Consider the following 19664-nt stretch of genomic DNA (forward strand, 5'->3'; position numbering starts at 1 on the left):
CCACCATAGAGAACCGAACTGAAACGCACAGTGAGGACATAAGGGACCTCAAACGTACCGTGCAGGAGCTGCAGCTGCGGCTACGCTCTCACGACCACCGCATGGCCGAGAACGAAGATGCCCGGCGGCGCAATAACTTGAAACTCAGGGGGCTCCCAGAGGGCGCCGCAGATACGGACCTACCGCAAACCGTCAAAAGCCTACTCGCAAAGATACTACCACCAGCACAGGCTGAGCGCATCCGCCCAGAGCGCATTTTCCGGATCCCCAAGTCACCAAAGGCGCCCACTGGATCAACTAGAGACACCATAATTGCATTCCGGAATAGCTCCGACAAGATGGCGATATTGGACGCCCTGCGGGGTAAAGCGCCTCCACAACACGAGGGCAAGGATATACATTTTTACGCAGACCTCTCCAGCAACACCCTAGCCTGGAGACGGTCACTCCAGCCACTCACCGCCATCCTCCGCAAACAAGGCCTCGGCTACCGCTGGCGGCCGTCTCACACCCTTGCGGTCCAACAGGGTCCTGATTTACACCGCATACGTGACTTAAGCGACGCGGCACCACTCCTGCACTCCTTAGGCCTAACTATGGACTCCCTCATACCACCGAGCCAGCAGAACCAATCCTCCCCGCAACACCGATGGGACCCATCCAGGACTGTCCCGTTTGTCCCACAAGGCCTAACCCCGGACTCTTACGCTACCATCACCACTTAAACAGAGTCGAATGACCGCATGGAATGCCGGTCCCTACAACCAGCACGTATATGGAGATTGACCTCTAACAGCTCCATCCAGCACCCTCGACCACTGAAAACCATCTTCATCGCATTCACCACCCCGGAGCCTCATACAGGGTTGGCACACAAGGAATAGTGACACTTGGACTGAGCAGTACTGCACTCGTGGTGCGCTTTCCCAATCCTAGACCCAATTATTGTTATGATTTTGTTCCTTATCTAACATGGAATTAACTATACCTCACTTAGCAAACTGCACCCACTTATAGCTCCAATTGCTTTATTTACTTTTCCACCGCATGTACCCAACTACGACCGCCCAAAAGCCATAACTAGGTTGTCACGGTCGACCCCATTGCCCTTACCCTCCGCACACCGGTTACTCTGATGGTTACATACCACCCGACCTAACTTAGGGCAAACAGACTAGATATAACCATGTGCATTCATTCCACCACCAGCACCTCACCTTCATGCCTCAAAGACATGGGTCTCCATCCCGCAATAGGCATTGAGATGCTCCATTATGCCCTCCCACACCAGGATGCACACTTAAGTTACAACCATATGGAATTTTAGACGTTTCCCTTTTTCATTTCATACCGAGGGCCAAAAGAGCCTTAGACCCCTTCCTAGCCGCTGACGGAAGGCAAGATGCACAGTACTCCACACAGGAACAACCTAGGGGTTAACCGAATAAGCAACGATACACACCCAGACTTACATAGTGAGCTCACTTTAGACCACGTTAACCTTACATACACACTTCACTTACAAGCTAACAGACTAGCCTATTACAAGGGTACCAGTCCAGCTCACACTTAAGAAAAGACATGAACGTCGCTATAATAAGTAGTCGGCACTAAAACTAGCCTGAATACTCTGTGCTCTATCATATCCGCGTACCTTACAACTAGCTTTCCTTCTAGCAATGTACAGTTAAGGTAGATATGGGTCCCATGTAGATTACTCATGTGCCTGTAAAGTTAAGCATATTTATATCTGTTAAAATGTGCAGAATAGAGAAAGCATACTACCAACGCTATCTCCAGCTACTATTGAAAACCTAATTTGTTTTCAGTTAGCAAGGTCTTCACAACCCCACAAGTCGAGCTGTATACCTACTGAACTTGGGACCTATGACTAAACTTAGGGATGCCCACCATGTTTTATGTTTTATTTCTGGTTTTAAAACTCTACTTACTGTTTTTATGTTGCCTTTCACTCACTCCCAAAGTAACGGCACTAATGGCTGTTAGGTGACTAATGAAGCAAGGTTCAATAACTTGTGTCTGTTATGTATATATACTAGAATCAACAAATGTTTATGCATGTCAAGTATACGGAGAACTAAAGCTACTACACAATTGGCACGGCAGCAATGATGTTACATATTAATCATATACTGCTATCGCTAAACAATAACTTATCCTACTATGACAAATGTAGATACTCAACCTGTACCTAGCGTGTTTTGTTAATTTAAAAATTTTGTGCGTTCAAGCTAAATGCTGTATAGCAGTCTATGAAAATGTGTTTTTACAAGTGTGTATAATTGTTACTGACATTACTGATGTGCGATTGTCCTTTCACGCACAACAAAAATAAAAAAAAATAAAGAATTTAAAAAAAAAAAAAAAGGCAATAGCAGTGGTGTTGTTGTGTAAGTCCCGATGTAATGAAGGGCTGTCTCGGCTAGGGTGCCTTCTTGACGGTCGGACTCAGCCATGGGAGTCAGGTTAAGTCTCTGGACGCCAATTGAGCTTGAGCCGTGCGGGGTGTGAATTCCGGGATTGTAGCCGGGTCTAGGTGAGCTAGTCTTGAACCAGAGGTTGCGCTTGGGGTAAGGAGTCCCAGCTTACACAGTTGGTCTTCCAGCTCTTTCGGAGTGCCCACACGGTATGTTTCCCCTTGTGCCTGGAATCGGACGGTTCTTGGGTGTCCCCACCGATAGGAGATGTCGTTTGCTCACATGAGCTGCAGATGTGGACGCAGAGAGTGGCGCCATCCCAGTGTGCTCCTGGTGAGGTCCGGGAATATTTGCAGCGTAGCTCCTTCAAACCCTATCGGAGACTTCCCTCTCACCGCTGTGAGGAGTAGGGCCTTGTCCTGCAGTGACTGGAACCGTACAATGAGGTTCGGCGTTGCAGTTGTCGGTGCGCTCGCGGGTTTCTGTAAGCGAAACATGCTGTCAAGTTTTATTGCCTTCGCCTGTTTGTGAGGGATGTATGCTGCAAGGAATCGCCGTAGGAAATGTGGTAACTCCGAAGTCTCCAGTGCCTCCGGTACACCTCTAATCTTGAGGTTGTACTGTCTCCGCACATCCTCCATGGCATCGAGCCTGCTTGTGGCGGCAAAGTGCACCTGCTCCAGTTCTTCGATCCTCTTCTCTGCCCTGGATAGTCTCGCGTCGTGGGTATTACGTGCCACCTCTAGTTGGCCAATTTTTGTTGTTGCGCCCTCCATGGTCTTTTGGAAGTGGGCCATGTCTCCCGCTATATTGGTGCGGAGCTCCGCAAGCATTGTTTTTAGCTGAGCGGCAGTGACCGGTTCCCTATCTTCCAGCTTGCCTGGTCTGGGTCCCGTGTTTAATCTGAGGGCAGCCCCCTCCTCCGGCTCGGCACAGAAGTCGTCAGAGGAGTATGAGGAGCCTTCCTCGAGGGACGCCATCTTTTTCATCTGGGGTATATCTAAAACAGATTGCAAAAGTAGCAGATCTCTTGTCTGCAGCCTTTACAAACCCTCCCATTCTAACCCCGCCCAGACTTTCTGTGGCTGTCCAATTACAGACTTCATAATGCAGCTCAAAGAGAAGTCTTTGCAGGGTAGGTGTTCTGGGCAATTGCTGTCTCTTGAGTTTATCTCCACTGAGCTAAAAAAAAAAAAAAAAAGTCACAGGACCGAATGACAGCCAGGGGCGTGTAAGGTGGTCTATTTATAAAAGTGCCAACTTTTATTGAAATCTGCACTTTTTGTAAGATAGAAAAGAGGACAGACTCTACACGCCTAAAGCACTTCAGCCGAAGTGCTTTAGGTGTTTTGAGTGTCCCTTTAAGACTATTGTTCAGCTGCAGGTGGCAGAGGGAGTTACCATGATGTATTCCATGCCGTACATTAAGGAACAACTGTCACCTCAACACTAATTTTAATATGATAATCCTATCATCAAGTTTCGAAAGGAAACACTCTTTTAAAAAAAAAATAATAATTATATGTAAAAAAAATAAAAAAAACGTAGAAAAACTCATCCCTACACTCAGTATATAACAGGATCCTTGAGCCATTTTCACGTATCCTTTGTCTCCATGTGACAAACACGGAGATAATTACCTTCCTAAGATTAATTGGAGTGCCGCTCGGCGGTCCTCTGCTTTGATGCCTGGCTTTTGCAACATGTCGGTGGACGCCGGCCGCTGCGGATCCACACTATTTTATAGGCCTACGTCTGACCACGTTAAAGACGACGTTGACGTGAAGTCACGCAAAAGACGCACACGCACGTTTTGAGTTCAAAGGCTAGGTACGGCCAATCTAAGTTGCAAGAGGGTTATTTAAACTCACTTATTCCTTAAGCTCATTGCTCTGTAGTGGTTTACCTTAGATGGCTATCCGAGAGTGTTTTTCTGGTTTTTGACTTTGGCTTCGTTTTGACTTCCCTGACTTCTGGTACCCTTGACTATTGGCGTTACCTTATCGCTGTGTCTCATTTTGTGTCCGTGACCTCGGCCGTGTCTCATTCTCTGTTTCTGAGAGTTCGTTTTCCTCTGCCGAAGGTGCTTTTCTAACAGCACCGAAACGCGCGTCAGGCGTTCTATTTTTTTTTTTTTTTTTTCTATGGGCATTTAACACTTGTCACGGCATCTAGTATGCCGCACATGGGGGTGTGTGTGTTTTTTTTCGATTTAATATTTTATTCCTTTTTGCTCCATTTGCTGTCTTGTTAGAATGATAGAAAACGAGGCTTTGTAAATTACTTTTACTGCAAGATTTTCAAGCAGTTTATCTTTACATCTATATCCTCTATCTTTCTTTACATTCTGACAGACTTATACTCCAATTTATTTAACCATAGACTATTGAGCATTCCAAGCACCATAGTTTCTATGGATAGTATTTCCCGGACTAATTTCTCACTACATCTATTAAGAGATAAATAAGCCTTTTCAATTGATATTTTTTTTTACCTTTATTGGTTGGTCTGTTTTCCTTTGAGTCCTTTCCATTTAGGACACATATTGCCAGTCCATAACAGTTTTATACTATATAAGATATCTTTACATATCTCCTTAACAGGTTACTTTCTCTGTAATTTGAGCCTTTCTTTTTAGTCAAGGATACTTACAAGGAGTATTGTATTAATATATATATATATATATATTTGTTTTTTTTGTTTAGTGTAGTGGATATTATACAGATAGTGTTGTGGATACATATAGAGCCAGATCCAATAAAGCTCCAGATAGACATCCCACGCTGTAAATATTTTCATAATACCTGTACACTATAGTTTTTTTGGAGCAATTTTTAATCTTTTTATTATTAATTTTCACTCTCTAGTCCTTATCGAATGGAGATTAGTTTGATGTTTTCACTATAAGAATTCATGTATATAGTTAATATTTAATCATCATTAGACTACTCTATATTTCCAGGTAGCACAGCGAGTCACATTTGTCTTTGACATTGTGATAAGCATATTGTGCATTTTCTTGTTTTCTATACATTACCCTTGGGGTTAGGCCCCTTTGAGATCCCTGGAGTCTCTTTTTGGTACATTAGATAGTGGGTTATAACTGGACCATAGACACATGTCATTGGTACCCAGAGATAATCTACTGTCTTCTATATATACTTTCTCTGTTTCTGACCTCGGCTAGTATATTGGCCATTCTGAGGTCCGGTAAGACGTTATTCTTAGTCCTAGGTGTGACACTATTCTGCATGCTGAGAAATGCTTTCCTGTGGACTGTTTGAATGCGCGTTCGGCACTTGCCGCGCATTCTGCTCCACTCGGGAGCTGATGTCGGCGGGGGAGGACAGGGAGCCCGGCGCTGGATTAATGTTAGCTGCTGAAGGGGTTTTAACCCCTTCGGCGCCAGGGTAGGGGGACCCTGAGGGTGGGGGCACCCTTAGGGCACTATAGTGTCAGGAAAGCGGGTTTGTTCTCCTGACACTATAGTGATCCTTTAATATGCTTTTATGCTTTTTTATGATTGCATCTAGATACATTTATATGCAAGTTCGCCGTCACTAAAACATTCTATTTTAACGTGTGCTCACAGTAAGCTGTTGCATTGATGCTGTTCTTTTAGCAGCTATGCTTGTTTGCTTCAAAAACTGTTTTCTGTTTTTGTTTTTTGTTTTGTTTTTGTTACATTCATTTGTAAGTCTTTTATCCCCACACATAAGGATTAAATGTATCTCATTGCCCTTGATGTTTATACCAAGCCTAATTGTTCAGCAGAAATGGAAATGAAGACAGGAAATATTCAACAATGTTTCTATTTTAGGATTATGCGATTGATTGAGGGTTTTTCTTTTTTATACATTACACCAAGTATATAGTCAAATGAGCTAGCTAAGAAAATATAAATCTGTTGCAGTAACAATTTACTTCAAACACAAAGCTTTCATTGCATTTCATTGTTTTTTTTGTTTTTTTTTTATATATATAGAAACATAGAATATGACGGCAGATAAGAACCATTTGGCCCATCTAGTCTACCCAATTTTCTAAATACTTTCATTAGTCCCTGGCCTTATCTTATAGTTAGGATAGCCTTTTGCCTATCCCACGCATGCCTAAACTCCTTTACTGTGTTAACCTCTACCACTTCAGCTGGAAGGCTATTCCGTGCACCCACTACCCTCTCAGTAAAGTAATACTTCCTGATATTATTTTTAAACCTTTGCCCCTCTAATTTAAAACTATGTCCTCTTGTTGTGGTAGTTTTTCTTCTTTTAAATATGGTCTCCTCCTTTACTGTGTTGATTCCCTTTATGTATTTAAATGTTTCTATCAAATCCCCCCTGTCTTGTCTTTCCTCCAAGCTATACATGTTAAGATCCTTTAACCTTTCCTGGTAAGTTTTATCCTGCAATCCATGAACCAGTTTAGTAGCCCTTCTCTGAACTCTCTCTAAAGTATCAATATCCTTCTGGAGATATGGTCTCCAGTACTGCGTACAATACTCCAAGTGAGGTCTCACCAGCGTTCTGTACAATGGCATGAGCACTTCCCTCTTTCTACTGATAATACCTCTCCCTATACAACCAAACATTCTGCTAGCATTTCCTGCGGCTCTATTACATTGTCTGCCTATCTATAAGTCATCAGAAATAATCACCCCTAAATCTATCAAATATTCTGTACTCTGCCCTTGGGTTTTAAGCTCAAGATGCATTATCTTGCACTTATCCACATTAAATGTCAGTTGCCACAACTCTGACCATTTTTCTAGTTTACCTAAATCATTTGCCATTTGGCTTATCCCTCCTGGAACATCAACCCTGTTACATATCTTAGTATCATCCGCAAAAAGACATACCTTACCATCGAGACCTTCTGCAATATCACTAATAAAAATATTAAAGAGAATGGGTCCAAGTACAGATCCTTGAGGTACCCCACTGGTGACAAGCCCAAGCTTCGACTATACCTGGGATTTTATCTTGGCAGCCCTTTATCGAAGGCGGTCGCCAGCCCGGGGTAGCGTGGGAGCCGGTCGCCAGCCCGGGGTAGCGTGGGAGCCGGTTGCCAGCCCGGGGTAGCGTGGGAGCCGGCCACCAGCCCGGGGTAGCGTGGGAGCCGGCTGCCAGCCCGGGGTAACATGTTGTACCCATCAGTTGGTCTTTTGAGACCATCTGATTAAAATAGAGTTTTACTGTGATAACCACTAGAGCCAGGCTAACCCTGCAAAGAAAACAAATGTTCACAGACTATTTCACTGAGATAAAGTGGTCTGGGTGCCTGTACATTTCCTTTAAGAGCTATAAAAAAAGCACATTTACTTTCATTCTACATGAACACATTTAGGAGAAAGGCAAAACAAGGTTATCACTGTTCATCTAGTAAACACTTTATAGATGGGTTACCAAAATCTTTTATTTTTTTTTGTGAAGGATCAAATCCTTTACATGCAGGAGAGAAGTTCAAATGTAACCCAAATGTGTGTGTGTGTGTATATATATATATATATAATACAACACACACAAAGACACACTCCATGTACACATTCACAGTATAAGCACACGCACAAATCTCACACACAAAGACACACTCCACATTGACAGCACACAGTCCGCTGAGCACTTCATGCATTATCAGCACAGTAACACTGCACTCAGAATAAAGAAATATTCATTCATTAAATGTTTTCCTATTTTTATATTATAACAGTCTGGCACCCTTAACCATGGGGTTGTATTGCCCAAGATCCCAATATAACCTCTCTAGCTCGAGTTTAGAGAGGGGATTGAAAGCAATATTTAGCAGGAGACCCCTGCATCTTCTGCAGTCTCTACGGTCAGTGTTTGCTAGATCAGAAGGAAATAGTTAGAAGGAATTAATGTCACTTAGAGGATACTGCATTATGTAACTGACACTGTGAAATATCCTTTCTTATGTTTCATACTGGGATCCCAAGCATTTACAGTTAAAGGAGCACTATAGTGCCAGGAAAACAAGCCTGTTTTCCTGGCCTTAGGGTGCCCCCACCTTAATGCCCCCCCTCCCGCTGGGCTGAAGGAGTTAAACCCCTCAGCCACTTACCTTTCTCCAGCGCCGGGCTCCCTCTGTGCTGGGGTCCTCTCCACCCCCTGCCGATGTCATATCCGAATGCGCATGTGCGGCAAGAGCCGAGCGTGCATTGAAACAGCCCTTATGAAAGCATTTCTCAATGCTTTCCTATGGACGTACAGTGTCTTCTCACTGTGATTTTCACAGTGAGAATCGCGGAAGTGCCTCTAGACTCTGTCAGTGAGACAGCCACTAGAGGCTGGAATAACCCTCAGTGAAACATAGCAGTTTCAGCTGCAGGGTTAAAACTAGAGGCACCTGGCACCTAGACCATTTCATTGAGCTGAAGTGGTCTGGGTGCCTATAGTGATCCTTTAACCTACACCGCACCAGCGACCTTCCTTTTAGACTGTCGGGCAGATCCTTTCTACTGCCAGCCACATACAGCCATGGAGGGTAATGTTATTCTCTGGAAGAAAGATGGGAGGAGTAAGCTCTGCTATCTTCCAGTTCCATTGATTTCAAACCAGCTGCTGGCATCAAGAGGCTAGGCCACTTGGTGGCGCTCTTGGTGTCTTGGTGATCCCCTAAATAGTCAAACCACCATTTAGGTTGTATGATCATTTGGGCAGGGCCTTCTTCACCTACTGTTCCTTATATCAAGAAATTTTGTTAGAATTCTATATCCTGTTTAGCTATTGTACAGCACTGCAGAATATGTTGGCACTATATGAATAATTGTAATTGATACTGGTTTGACACAAAGCTAGAAGAGAGGACCCATAGCCTACTAGCAATACGTCAGGCTAAGTGGTTATGGTGCTTAGAATGCCTCTTGATAACAGTCCCAGTTAGATGTAAAATGCAGACAATAAAAATAAAATTGAATGACTTCCTTAGTGTACTTCTCATGATTTTCTTTTATATATATAATATCAATTACTGTTTCTTTAACAGCAGTATTTTCTGTTGATTAACGTCTCTTAGACCTTTTATTAATTAGAATTTTGCATCAAAGGTGACATTTTATAGAAAAAGTAATTGTACTGAATTTGTTTTTTGAAAAAAAAGATGTAAAGGGCAGTGTTTGAGTTCTACAACACAACCTCGCGCGTTAACCTGTAAGAAATGAAGTTATTTTCTCCAAGTTTCTAAGCGCAGTTTGTGTTTGTGCCAGTAAGCTATTCAGTAACGTTGTAACGGTAACATTTCTACACAGTTTGCTCATATTTGAAACTTATTAACTGCATTCAAGAAACCGGGTAGTGGGCAGACTCATTTAAAACCTGTGAAGGGCAGGCAGATGTTTATGCAGGTGGTGGTCATTGAACACAGTGAGAGGCAGAGTCATTTCAGCTCTTCTCCTGCCGATTCCCCTTTTGTTTATCATTGTGGAACGAACATTAGCTCCCAGGGCCTAACTTATTCAGCGCTACCTAAAATAATAACTCTTTGATTGCAGTCAACCTAAAGTGGCTCAAGCACTTATTAGCATGTACGGACCTATGTAAATTATTATTATTATTTTTATTATGCAAAAAGTACATTTGATTGATTTTAATGCACAAATTCCACAGGGGGTCATTTGAAGCTTGTGCTGAGTAAGTGGACATGTGGATTAAAAGCCTTATTTTGGGCATTTAAACAGATCTAATTAACGTCATCATTTTTTTTCTTCTCACAAAGTGCAATTTGGAAGCAATCAGTCCAAATGTAACAGTCAGCTTGAATCTACCAGCCAATGGCTCTCCACTTCAGGATATCCTGGTCCATCCCTGTGTGACTTCCGTCGACTCTTCCATGTTAATCTCAAGCAGTGTAGCTATAGCTGATGACTCTGCATTCAATGGACCTTACAAATTACCATTTGTGCCTCCCTTGGATTTATTCCATTTGTGTTTCTACACATCGCAGGTAAATTACACATCATGAAATATTCTGAAATGCTACAAACATGCACATTGCTATGTGTTTAATCCTTTACTGATTAAAAAATAACACTATTCTAAAATGTATTATTATTCTAACCAATGGCGAAATCTTCTACTTAACCCCGTAAGGACGGAGGCATTACTACAAGTTCTGAACCAAAACAAAACCTAGAATTTGAGGTATATGCCTGTTCATCCATAATTTACCTCTTTCATATTAATATGCACCCACATATATTATATATCATTTTGTTCAGGAAAAATAAGACTTTAATTTCACATCAAATATTTATAGATATGCCCCTTCTCGGTCTCTCCTCTTGGCTAGTGACCATCTCCTGTCTGCTGCTCGCACCCTTACTGCTAACTTGTACTTGCAGGACTTCTCGCATGCTGCTTGCCTACCACCATCAGACTCTGTAGTCTTCAATCATTTATGAAATCCCTCAAAACCCATCTGTTCAGAAATGCTTATGGCCTCCCAGAGTAACTTCTATTTTACAAACCTTCTCTTACTCCACTCTCACCTACAATTCTGCTACTTTCCCACCGTGTTTGCTGTCCCCCTCAATGCCCTTTCTGTGTACACCTACCTCTTCTAGACTATAAGCTTGTTTGAGCAGGGCCCTCATCAACCTATTGTTCCTGTAACATTTTGTAATTGTCTCATTTATTGTAAAAATGTTCTCCTTTAATATTTTAAAGCGCTGCGGGGTCAGTTGACACTATATAGATATGATATGAAACTATTTAAAATGAATAAAATCTAAAAAAAAAAAAAAAGTGAGAATTTAAGACTTTGTGTTATTTTCAACTCTGTCAACTGGGGAAAAATGTGATGGCCCAATGCTGACTGATTAAGTAAATTTGAAAACCATTGAGAAAACTTCCCATAATAACAACTGAGGCAAACTCCCATGGTCAGTCACTCCTCTTTGGTCTGATCAGTGTGTATGTGTGTGTTATAAGTGCTGGGAGATACTGAATCTGATCCAACACACAGTGCAAATCAAATTCAGGGAAAACCTAAAGGTAACTAAGACATAGGATTATGGTTAGATGAGGTTATAGGCTCAGAACAGTGAAAATTAAAGGCAGGTACTGCGTTAACATTTCCTTTTTATCTTTCTTTTGACAGATGATCACTGCCTGATATATTCTGCTGTACCTCCATCATTTAGACACAGTACAGCAATATACTCCATTAAAATATTACTAGAATGACAGACACATGAGAATTTTTTTTTTTTTTTTTTTTTTTAAAGACTTTTTTTCAAGTCACCTTTTTTAAAGTGAAGCTTCCATGTGATAAGAAAAAAGTAAAGTCGGGTCGTTTCTGTACTTGGGGTTGTGTGGCAGAGTACAGATTGGTGTTATTTTCAACAGTAGCATGCATCATCCGTGTTCTGTGTGTATGTTAACACAATTTATTATTAATAGTATAAATCTGGCAGAGATTGGTCATACAATGGCTGAATGAAAAATTACAAAATACCGCAAGGGATATGCTTTAGTTATCTACTTTTTGCAGTGGTTTTATGTACCGCGGAAATTCGCACTCATATTTTACCAGATTCTGCTGACATTAAGTTTTTAAAAGGCGACATTTAACCAATGACTAACAAAATAGGTGAAAATCATAGATTATTGATGTATTCCCAAAATCGTGCAGATTCAGAACTTCTGATTACATTAGACACAACATGTGCAAAAAGCTTAAAGTATAGTTTATAGTTTTGCTTATTATCTTCCTGCTATAATCACTGTTTTATTCTGAGCGGTCCAGCAAATATATAATTGAGTAATTATGGATTTCTCCAAAATTATGTCTTGTCAATGGGTCAAGATGAATTTTCTCTTTATATATGCTTAACTGTGTGAAACCTTCATCTATATGTATCTGGCATTGCAAAGACTCTTTTTTATTCTTAATATGTATTTAAGGTACCAGTGCCTCCAATTTTGGGATTTTACCAGTTGACTGGAGATGGGTGCCAAGTACAAATATCAGTGAAATTAAAACTTCATGAAAGCGTCAAAAATGGGTTTGAGCACTGTGAAGCTCACATACCTTTTTTCAACAAGTAAGTTATTTAGATTTTCTAAAAATCAGCGTATTGCTGTTGTAACACTTGTTATTAAGCTATTAAAAATATTACTGTATATGGGGTAGGGATACCCTAAAATTTACAGGGTTTTTCACTAAAGTGAAAATAGTCAAGAATTCAAAGTGAATTTAAGTTTTTAGACCAAAATGGCTGAACTGGAAGCATATTTGACTTGTAGAATTTCTGCCAATTTGGCTTCATTGGCCTTAAATTTGGAATTCACTCGGAATACTCTGCAGTTCTAAATTTAGTTAGATATATTGTATGTAGGTACATGTGCTTCAGTTGTGTGGGTAAGAGTGATGATTTGCTGCTTAACCCATTGGCAGATTTAGTTAGCCAGGTTCAGTTGTATGCTCAGGGAACGGTGTGTAATTTTCACAGTGATAAAGCATTTTCCCAAAGTCCCAGCAGTTTCGGGCACCCAGTGAGTTTTGAGGACATTATGTTAGAGTATTAGAGCTAGTTATTGTAGATAACCAGCAATGAAATTAGTTGCATGTGTCTATGTATAGTCATGGTGGTGCTTAAAGATTATATATTACATTAAATATTTAGCAAATTGAATTACATTACATATTTTAGTTCTGGCACAACCAGGGCACACAATGCAAATGGGAAAGGGAAATTAGAGAAATTAAAACATTGTTCCATTTCTCCTGTTCTTTCTTTGCTCTCCATGTGCTGTCTGCCAAGGGCAAAGCTTATAAAGGCACACTGCTACCATAAAGTTAAACATGTTTCTGTGATGCCATTTGAAACAGTTACGCTGATTCCTCCTCATTTAAGATTTTTGTTCTTCTTTTTTGTACTTTTAGGGGTCACATAAAGCATTTTGATTACAAAGTTACTCATGGCCAGCTCGAATTGTCAAGAGAGAAGAGTCATTTGGTTTGGATTATTGGTAAGTATAGTTACCATTAAGCGAGTATGAAGCTAATATTATTAGAATTCTATTATTTTCTAAGGAGGCTCATATAATGATCAGTCTTTATTTTCTTACACCTATTGCAGCAAAGTAAACAAATGTAAACAAACTTAGACATGTTGCACATAAACGTATCATATTGGGTTAGAAAGCAGCATAGTCTATATAGTAGCAGGAGAGCCACATGCGCACATCTCGCTCTCGCTGATTGGTTACTTCAACATTCTGTTCATCACGTTTACGTACACCATGTCTATTCAAATTTGTTTATTTTTTGTTATCTTTGCTGCTTTGGAAAATACGTAAAGAAAGATTTGAGCATAGGAAAAGTTTTAATTATACTTTTCTTTCCAGGACAGAAGTTTCCTAAATCACTGGAAATCTCCCTTTCTGGGACAGTAACTTTCAGTGCTGAAAAGCATCCGAATGACCCTGTGGATCCTATCTGTGTTGGGAATACAGCCTACGTTAAAGTACGTTGCATACCCCTAACTAGAAAAGAAATATTGATTTGTGCAATTCCAGCTACCACTGCACTCTTTGTCATTTCTTACGAAATATTTAAATAGTGAAATGTCTTTTCAGCTTTCTTTCCGAATCCCTGAATACACACTGACGGGATGTTTTACAGACCAGCATTGTATCCAGTACTTCTCAAATGTGAAGCCCAAAATCTATGCATGTAAGTCATTTTCAGTTAGTATATGTTAAGTGGGGAAATGTACCTGTTTTCAGCATCAGCGATATTTATTGAATTGTGTACTGTCGGAAACTGACATAAATCCTCAATAGCTGAATTGTCTGTTGTACGTAAAGTGTTACATTCTATAGTCAGTTCCTGTTAAATCATGGTGTATTTGGGTAACCCTGTGTGTTTCGGCTATGTTATAGACAAACAGCTGTCAATACCAGTTTGGCTACCTTTAGGTGGAGCCTGCTGTAAGTGGCTTTGTCATTGGAAATATTCTGCTAGTAAGCTTTATTAGTGTGATTGTGACATGGCTAAAAATGTTAATATGCTAGAGCACATTGAGCCATATTTAGAAAAAATAGAACAATAGACGGAATTGTGACTTAAGTGTCTTCCTACCTATTCAAAAACAAAAAGTTACCATGCCCCTATAGCTGTGCCAAAACCGAAAGGAACCTAAGACTTTCAGTAGTAGTGTATAACAATTGTCTTGTAATCATTCCGTTTGTAAATCAACTTATTGCACAACAATGCCCTCCCATGATGTTCTTAGCATTATTTCTCCTAAAAAAAAACAAAAAAAACACCCAATGTGTGAGTAATAACCAAGTGGATCATGTTTAGTGTTATAAATAATTCCACTGTGTGTGGATAATTCTGTATTTTATTAGTCTTTGAATAAAGGAAAATAGAAATTGTATTAATGACAGGAGGCGAAAATCATGCATTATACTTTTTTACTACTGTTCAGTTGCAAACGGTTTTAGCACAAACTTAAAAGACAATTGAACTGTAAAAAAAATATTCACTAGAATATTTAGGCAGCCAATCATAATGAAATATAGTCTATAAAAAGTGCTGTCACAGTTGTTTAACTTCACATAAAGGTAAGTATCCCTTTAATAACAATTGAAAGTTATGTGCCTTGTATTAATAAATTTTACACTGATAAGCCACAACAATAAAACCAATGACAGGTGAAGATATAACATTGGTTATATCGTTACAATGGTACTTGTCAAGGGGTGAGATATATTAGGCAGAAAGTGAACAGTCACAACAGTCTTGAATTTCATGTGTTGGAAGCAGGAAAAATGGGCAAGTGAAAACATCTGAGTGACTTTAACAAGGTACCAAATATTGATGGCTAGAAGATTGGGCCAGAGTATCTCCAAGCGGCAAGTCTTGTGAGGTGTTCTCGGTAGGCAATGATTAGTACCTACCATAATGGTGCGAGGAAGGACAACAGGTGAACCGGCATCAGGGTCATGGGCGCCTAAGGCTCATTGATTGTCTAATCACACAGAAGAGCTACAATGGCTCAAACATCTGAAAAACGTAATGCTGGGTCATGATAGAAAGGTGTCAGAACACGCTGTTCATCACAGTTTTGCTACGTGTGGGGCTGAATAGCCACAGACAGGTCAAAATGCCCATGATGACGTCTGTTCACCGCCAAAAGCACCTTCCATGGAGACAGGAGCATCAGAACCGAACCATGGTGCAATGGAAGAAGGTTTCCTGGGCTGATGATTCACGTTTCCTTTTAAATCAGGTGGATGGCCCGGAGCATGTACGCCGTTAATCTGGGGAAGAGGTGGCGGCAGGTTGAATGAGGAAGTGTTATGCTCTTGTTACTGTTCTGCTGGGAAACCTTGGATCCTGGCATTCATGTGGATCCCCTCTGATGAGCTGTGGGCGAAACGCGCGTGTCAGGGGATTTTGAGACTTATCATTTATTCTCCTATTTAATTTACTATTTCAGTTACATGTCTCTAATTCCGAGTTGTATTTTATTGCTACCGGGAAATGTCCTTTTTTCTTGTGGGGAGGATTGGTATTTACTTATTATCAAATATCTAGTTATCAAACTAGACAGACGGTCTGTTGTTACAAGCTCAGACTGAATTACTTGGAATTTCCCCCACCTATAGCGGTAGCATATTTCTTCTATTCACAAAGTCTGCATTTAACTTATATCCTTGTTGCATCTGTGGTTCATGATTATATCCCCTTTAAGATCTTAGGGGAATATATTTCTTCCATATAATTACATTCATCTGTCTACATAACATTTGCTTGGCTGCATTTTTTTGGTGCCTTATTTTATTTAGAGACACCAGACATGCATGCCTGACTTACCTGTGTGATAGTACCATATACCAATCTAATCCATTGGTCATACAGGTTAACGTCAGTTTGGCTTCCTGTAAATTGCGAAACATTTGGTTTCACATATTAATTAATATGCAGGACCTGCTAATTACCAAGGTATTTGTTAGTTCATTTCTATATCGAATATGATTAAATAACGGACAGAAAAACTCTATTTTGATTCAGGCTCCGTGGATTGCAAAACTTTTTGTTTTTGCTCACCCCACTAAGTGAAGGTTTCTGAGAACGTATGAACAGAACCTTCCTTTTATTATGTATATACTTTAGTTTTTGTTTTTTTTCAGCTTATATTACCGGTGAAGGTCTTTGTCACTTTTGAACAGGACCTCTTATCCTTGTGTATATACTTCTGTTATTCATCAGTTTATTTAATTGTATATACTTCAGTTAATATATAAATTTTTAGGTTTCTGTATATTTTGAAACAGTACCTACCTATTCCTGTATCAAATTATCTCAATAGTTACAGGAAGTCTTCATATATTTTCCTATTTTGATTGTCACCTATTAGAGTGTATATATACTTGAGTTTATCATTTAGTATTATCCGAACTATGGACATAGGACACTCATTTCTTCTTTTTTTTCACGTCTTCAGTTTTTGGGTTAACCCCATATACGAGTGTTCCTTTAGCTTCCACTTTTAAGCTTTGTCTTCCTTCATGTGGATGTTACTTTGACACAGACCACGTACACACCATCATGACAATTGTGTTCCCTGATGGCAGTGACCTCTTTCAGCAGGATAATGCTCCCTGCCACAAGGAAAAATTGTTCAGGAATGGTTTGAGAAATATGACAAAGAGTTTAAGGTGTTGACTTGGCCTCCAAATATCCCAGATCTCAAACGGATTGAGCATCTATGGGATGTCCTGGAATAATAATTCCAAGGAGGATCCATGGAGGCCCAACCTCGCAACTTGCAGGACTTATATTATCTGCTGCTAATGTCTTGGTGCCAGGTAACACAGGGCATGTTTAGAGGTCTTGTGGAGGCCATACCTTGATGCATCAGAGCTGTTTTGGCAGCACAAGGGGGACCAACACGTTATTAGGCAGGTGGTTTTAATGTTGTGGCTGATCAGTGTACATACATACAGAAGTTTTATTTATTAAAATATAAAACTATTTCTTAAAACGTAACAAATCATGAGTTCTAATGGGCACTTTAGGCATTCTGTGCTTACGTTTATCGATATATGAAAGCTATAATTTGCTGGTCTGTGTGCGACATATCCTTAACCATCTGTAGTCCATGTTTATGATGATTTAAACATTGTTAAATGTATTGTGGTTTAGAATTTTCAGATTTTTTTCCCTGTCAGATTATTACCCAAAAAATATTTGATAGCTTAAAAAGTATACCATCTTATCCTTTGCAGGATAATAGTTTTTCTGAAATCACATGAATCTAGTCTTTAAAAAGGACGAAACAGAGTAGATGTTACTATTTGTACATGGTAGATATGCCTCTCCCTTGGTCTTTGATTCTCCACCTGTAACTAACAATTAAGATACCAGTGGATTATCTCTCCCTTATCTGATTTATTTTTACCAGTAGTTTTGTAAATATAATATAGATCATGTTTAAAAAAAAAAAAAAAAAAAAGAAATTGAATAAAGCAAATCCAGGGATTCTGATCCTCCTCAAGTGACAACTGCTTCTGGTAGGAAGTGGCTGAATACAGCCAATGCTTTGCACTTGTGCAGTGTTTCCCATTACTGAATGTTCCTCGAAGCTCTTGTCTCCATGTTTGGCATGCACGTCTGTCTCCAATTCATTCAGTCACATGTACTGCAGTGAGCATTTTAATAATAATGCCAAAGAAACAGGTGAGGAGTGACGTTAGGAGACAAAAATAATGCACTTCTTTTTAACATTTACAATCATGCAGAAATCCTGGATACTTTATATTTTGAAAGCTAGTGACTATATATCGTGCGTAGAATGCTAGTGAATATAGTGCGTAGAATGCTAGTGAATATCGTGCGTAGAATGCTGGTGAATATAGTGCGTAGAATGCTGGTGAATATAGTGCGTAGAATGCTGGTGAATATAGTGCGTAGAATGCTGGTGAATATAGTGCGTAGAATGCTGGTGAATATAGTGCGTAGAATGCTAGTGAATATAGTGCGTAGAATGCTAGTGAATATAGTGCGTAGAATGCTAGTGAATATAGTGCGTAGAATGCTAGTGAATATAGTGCGTAGAATGCTAGTGAATATAGTGCGTAGAATGCTGGTGAATAAAGTGCGTAGAATACTGGTGAATATAGTGCGTAGAATGCTTGTGAATATAGTGCGTAGAATGCTTGTGAATATAGTGCGTAGAATGCTTGTGAATATAGTGCGTAGAATGCTTGTGAATATAGTGCGTAGAATGCTTGTGAATATAGTGCGTAGAATGCTAGTGAATATAGTGCGTAGAACAGCCCTTTTTTTTTAGGAACATCATAAATCATCACTCTGTGTATTATATATTATATTTCTTTCTACTCAAGGTTTCTGCAGCTAATTTCTGCTAAATGAGGATCGAACACATTGTTTTAATTGGGTTTTTTTCCCCTTCTTTTGCAGCTCGGGAACTTATTTCCTCTGATTACTATATTTGGAATTCCAAAGCACCAGCACCATTTGTATCCAGATCATTTATTACATAGTCTGCACTTTCATTTTCTGAATTGTTTAAAATAAACCACTTGGAGTAAAGTCCACATTTGTATTATTGATTACTATGTGTTATTTCTGCTTTTATTGCATGTCTATATATTATTGTACTGTTTAAATGCTTTCTCTATATTAAGGATTTATATACTATTCAGCACTTTGATTATGATCTGCCAGTTGTAGGATGTTATCATTTTATTTATTTTGTTGTATAATTCTTTTTTTTTTATTACATAATTCCTGAAATTACTTTAAATGGAAATTATGTATCATTGGAGGAAATCCAAAAATGTAGGCAGTGGAATCACTTGCTAATGCAGTCATTCCATCATTCCATTTTAACATTTCAACAGAAATGATATTTATCCATCTACACTATGGTTTGACACAAGCTAAGTTGGGGACTACATTGAGCAGTAGGGATTTTGGAGCTTCTAGTGCCCCTTAAACATTTTGTATTTTGAAATTTGCTTTCACACAAATTTCGTTTTAAAAACGAGTGCCTTTTGTACTTTTTTTTTCCTCCTGATAAATATCATCACAGAATTAAACATCTGGTCAAATCCTCAGCCTGTTGAATAATTTGCATTTTGTTATGGCCTCACTGCATTTGCTATCATTTGTTTCTATTGTCTTTTAAGCAACGAACCCTCTCAAGCCTCTAGCAGATCCGAAAAT

At 39.6% G+C, this 19664-nt stretch overlaps 1 protein-coding gene across 1 annotated transcript in view; it reads left to right on the top strand.

The window, feature by feature from the left end:
- AP5M1 (adaptor related protein complex 5 subunit mu 1) overlaps positions 1-19046 on the top strand; it is a 37835-nt gene extending 18789 nt beyond the window's left edge. The window contains exons 4-9 of the mRNA XM_063440526.1: positions 10173-10400; positions 12362-12501; positions 13344-13429; positions 13808-13926; positions 14039-14135; positions 18897-19046. Coding sequence (XP_063296596.1) covers positions 10173-10400; positions 12362-12501; positions 13344-13429; positions 13808-13926; positions 14039-14135; positions 18897-18979 — 753 coding nt within the window. The 3' untranslated portion in view covers positions 18980-19046. The remainder of the gene's footprint in view (positions 1-10172; positions 10401-12361; positions 12502-13343; positions 13430-13807; positions 13927-14038; positions 14136-18896) is intronic.
- The last annotated feature ends 618 nt before the right edge of the window (positions 19047-19664 follow it).

Source organism: Pelobates fuscus, chromosome 13 (genome assembly GCF_036172605.1).
Source record: "Pelobates fuscus isolate aPelFus1 chromosome 13, aPelFus1.pri, whole genome shotgun sequence".
Taxonomy (NCBI): domain Eukaryota; kingdom Metazoa; phylum Chordata; class Amphibia; order Anura; family Pelobatidae; genus Pelobates; species Pelobates fuscus.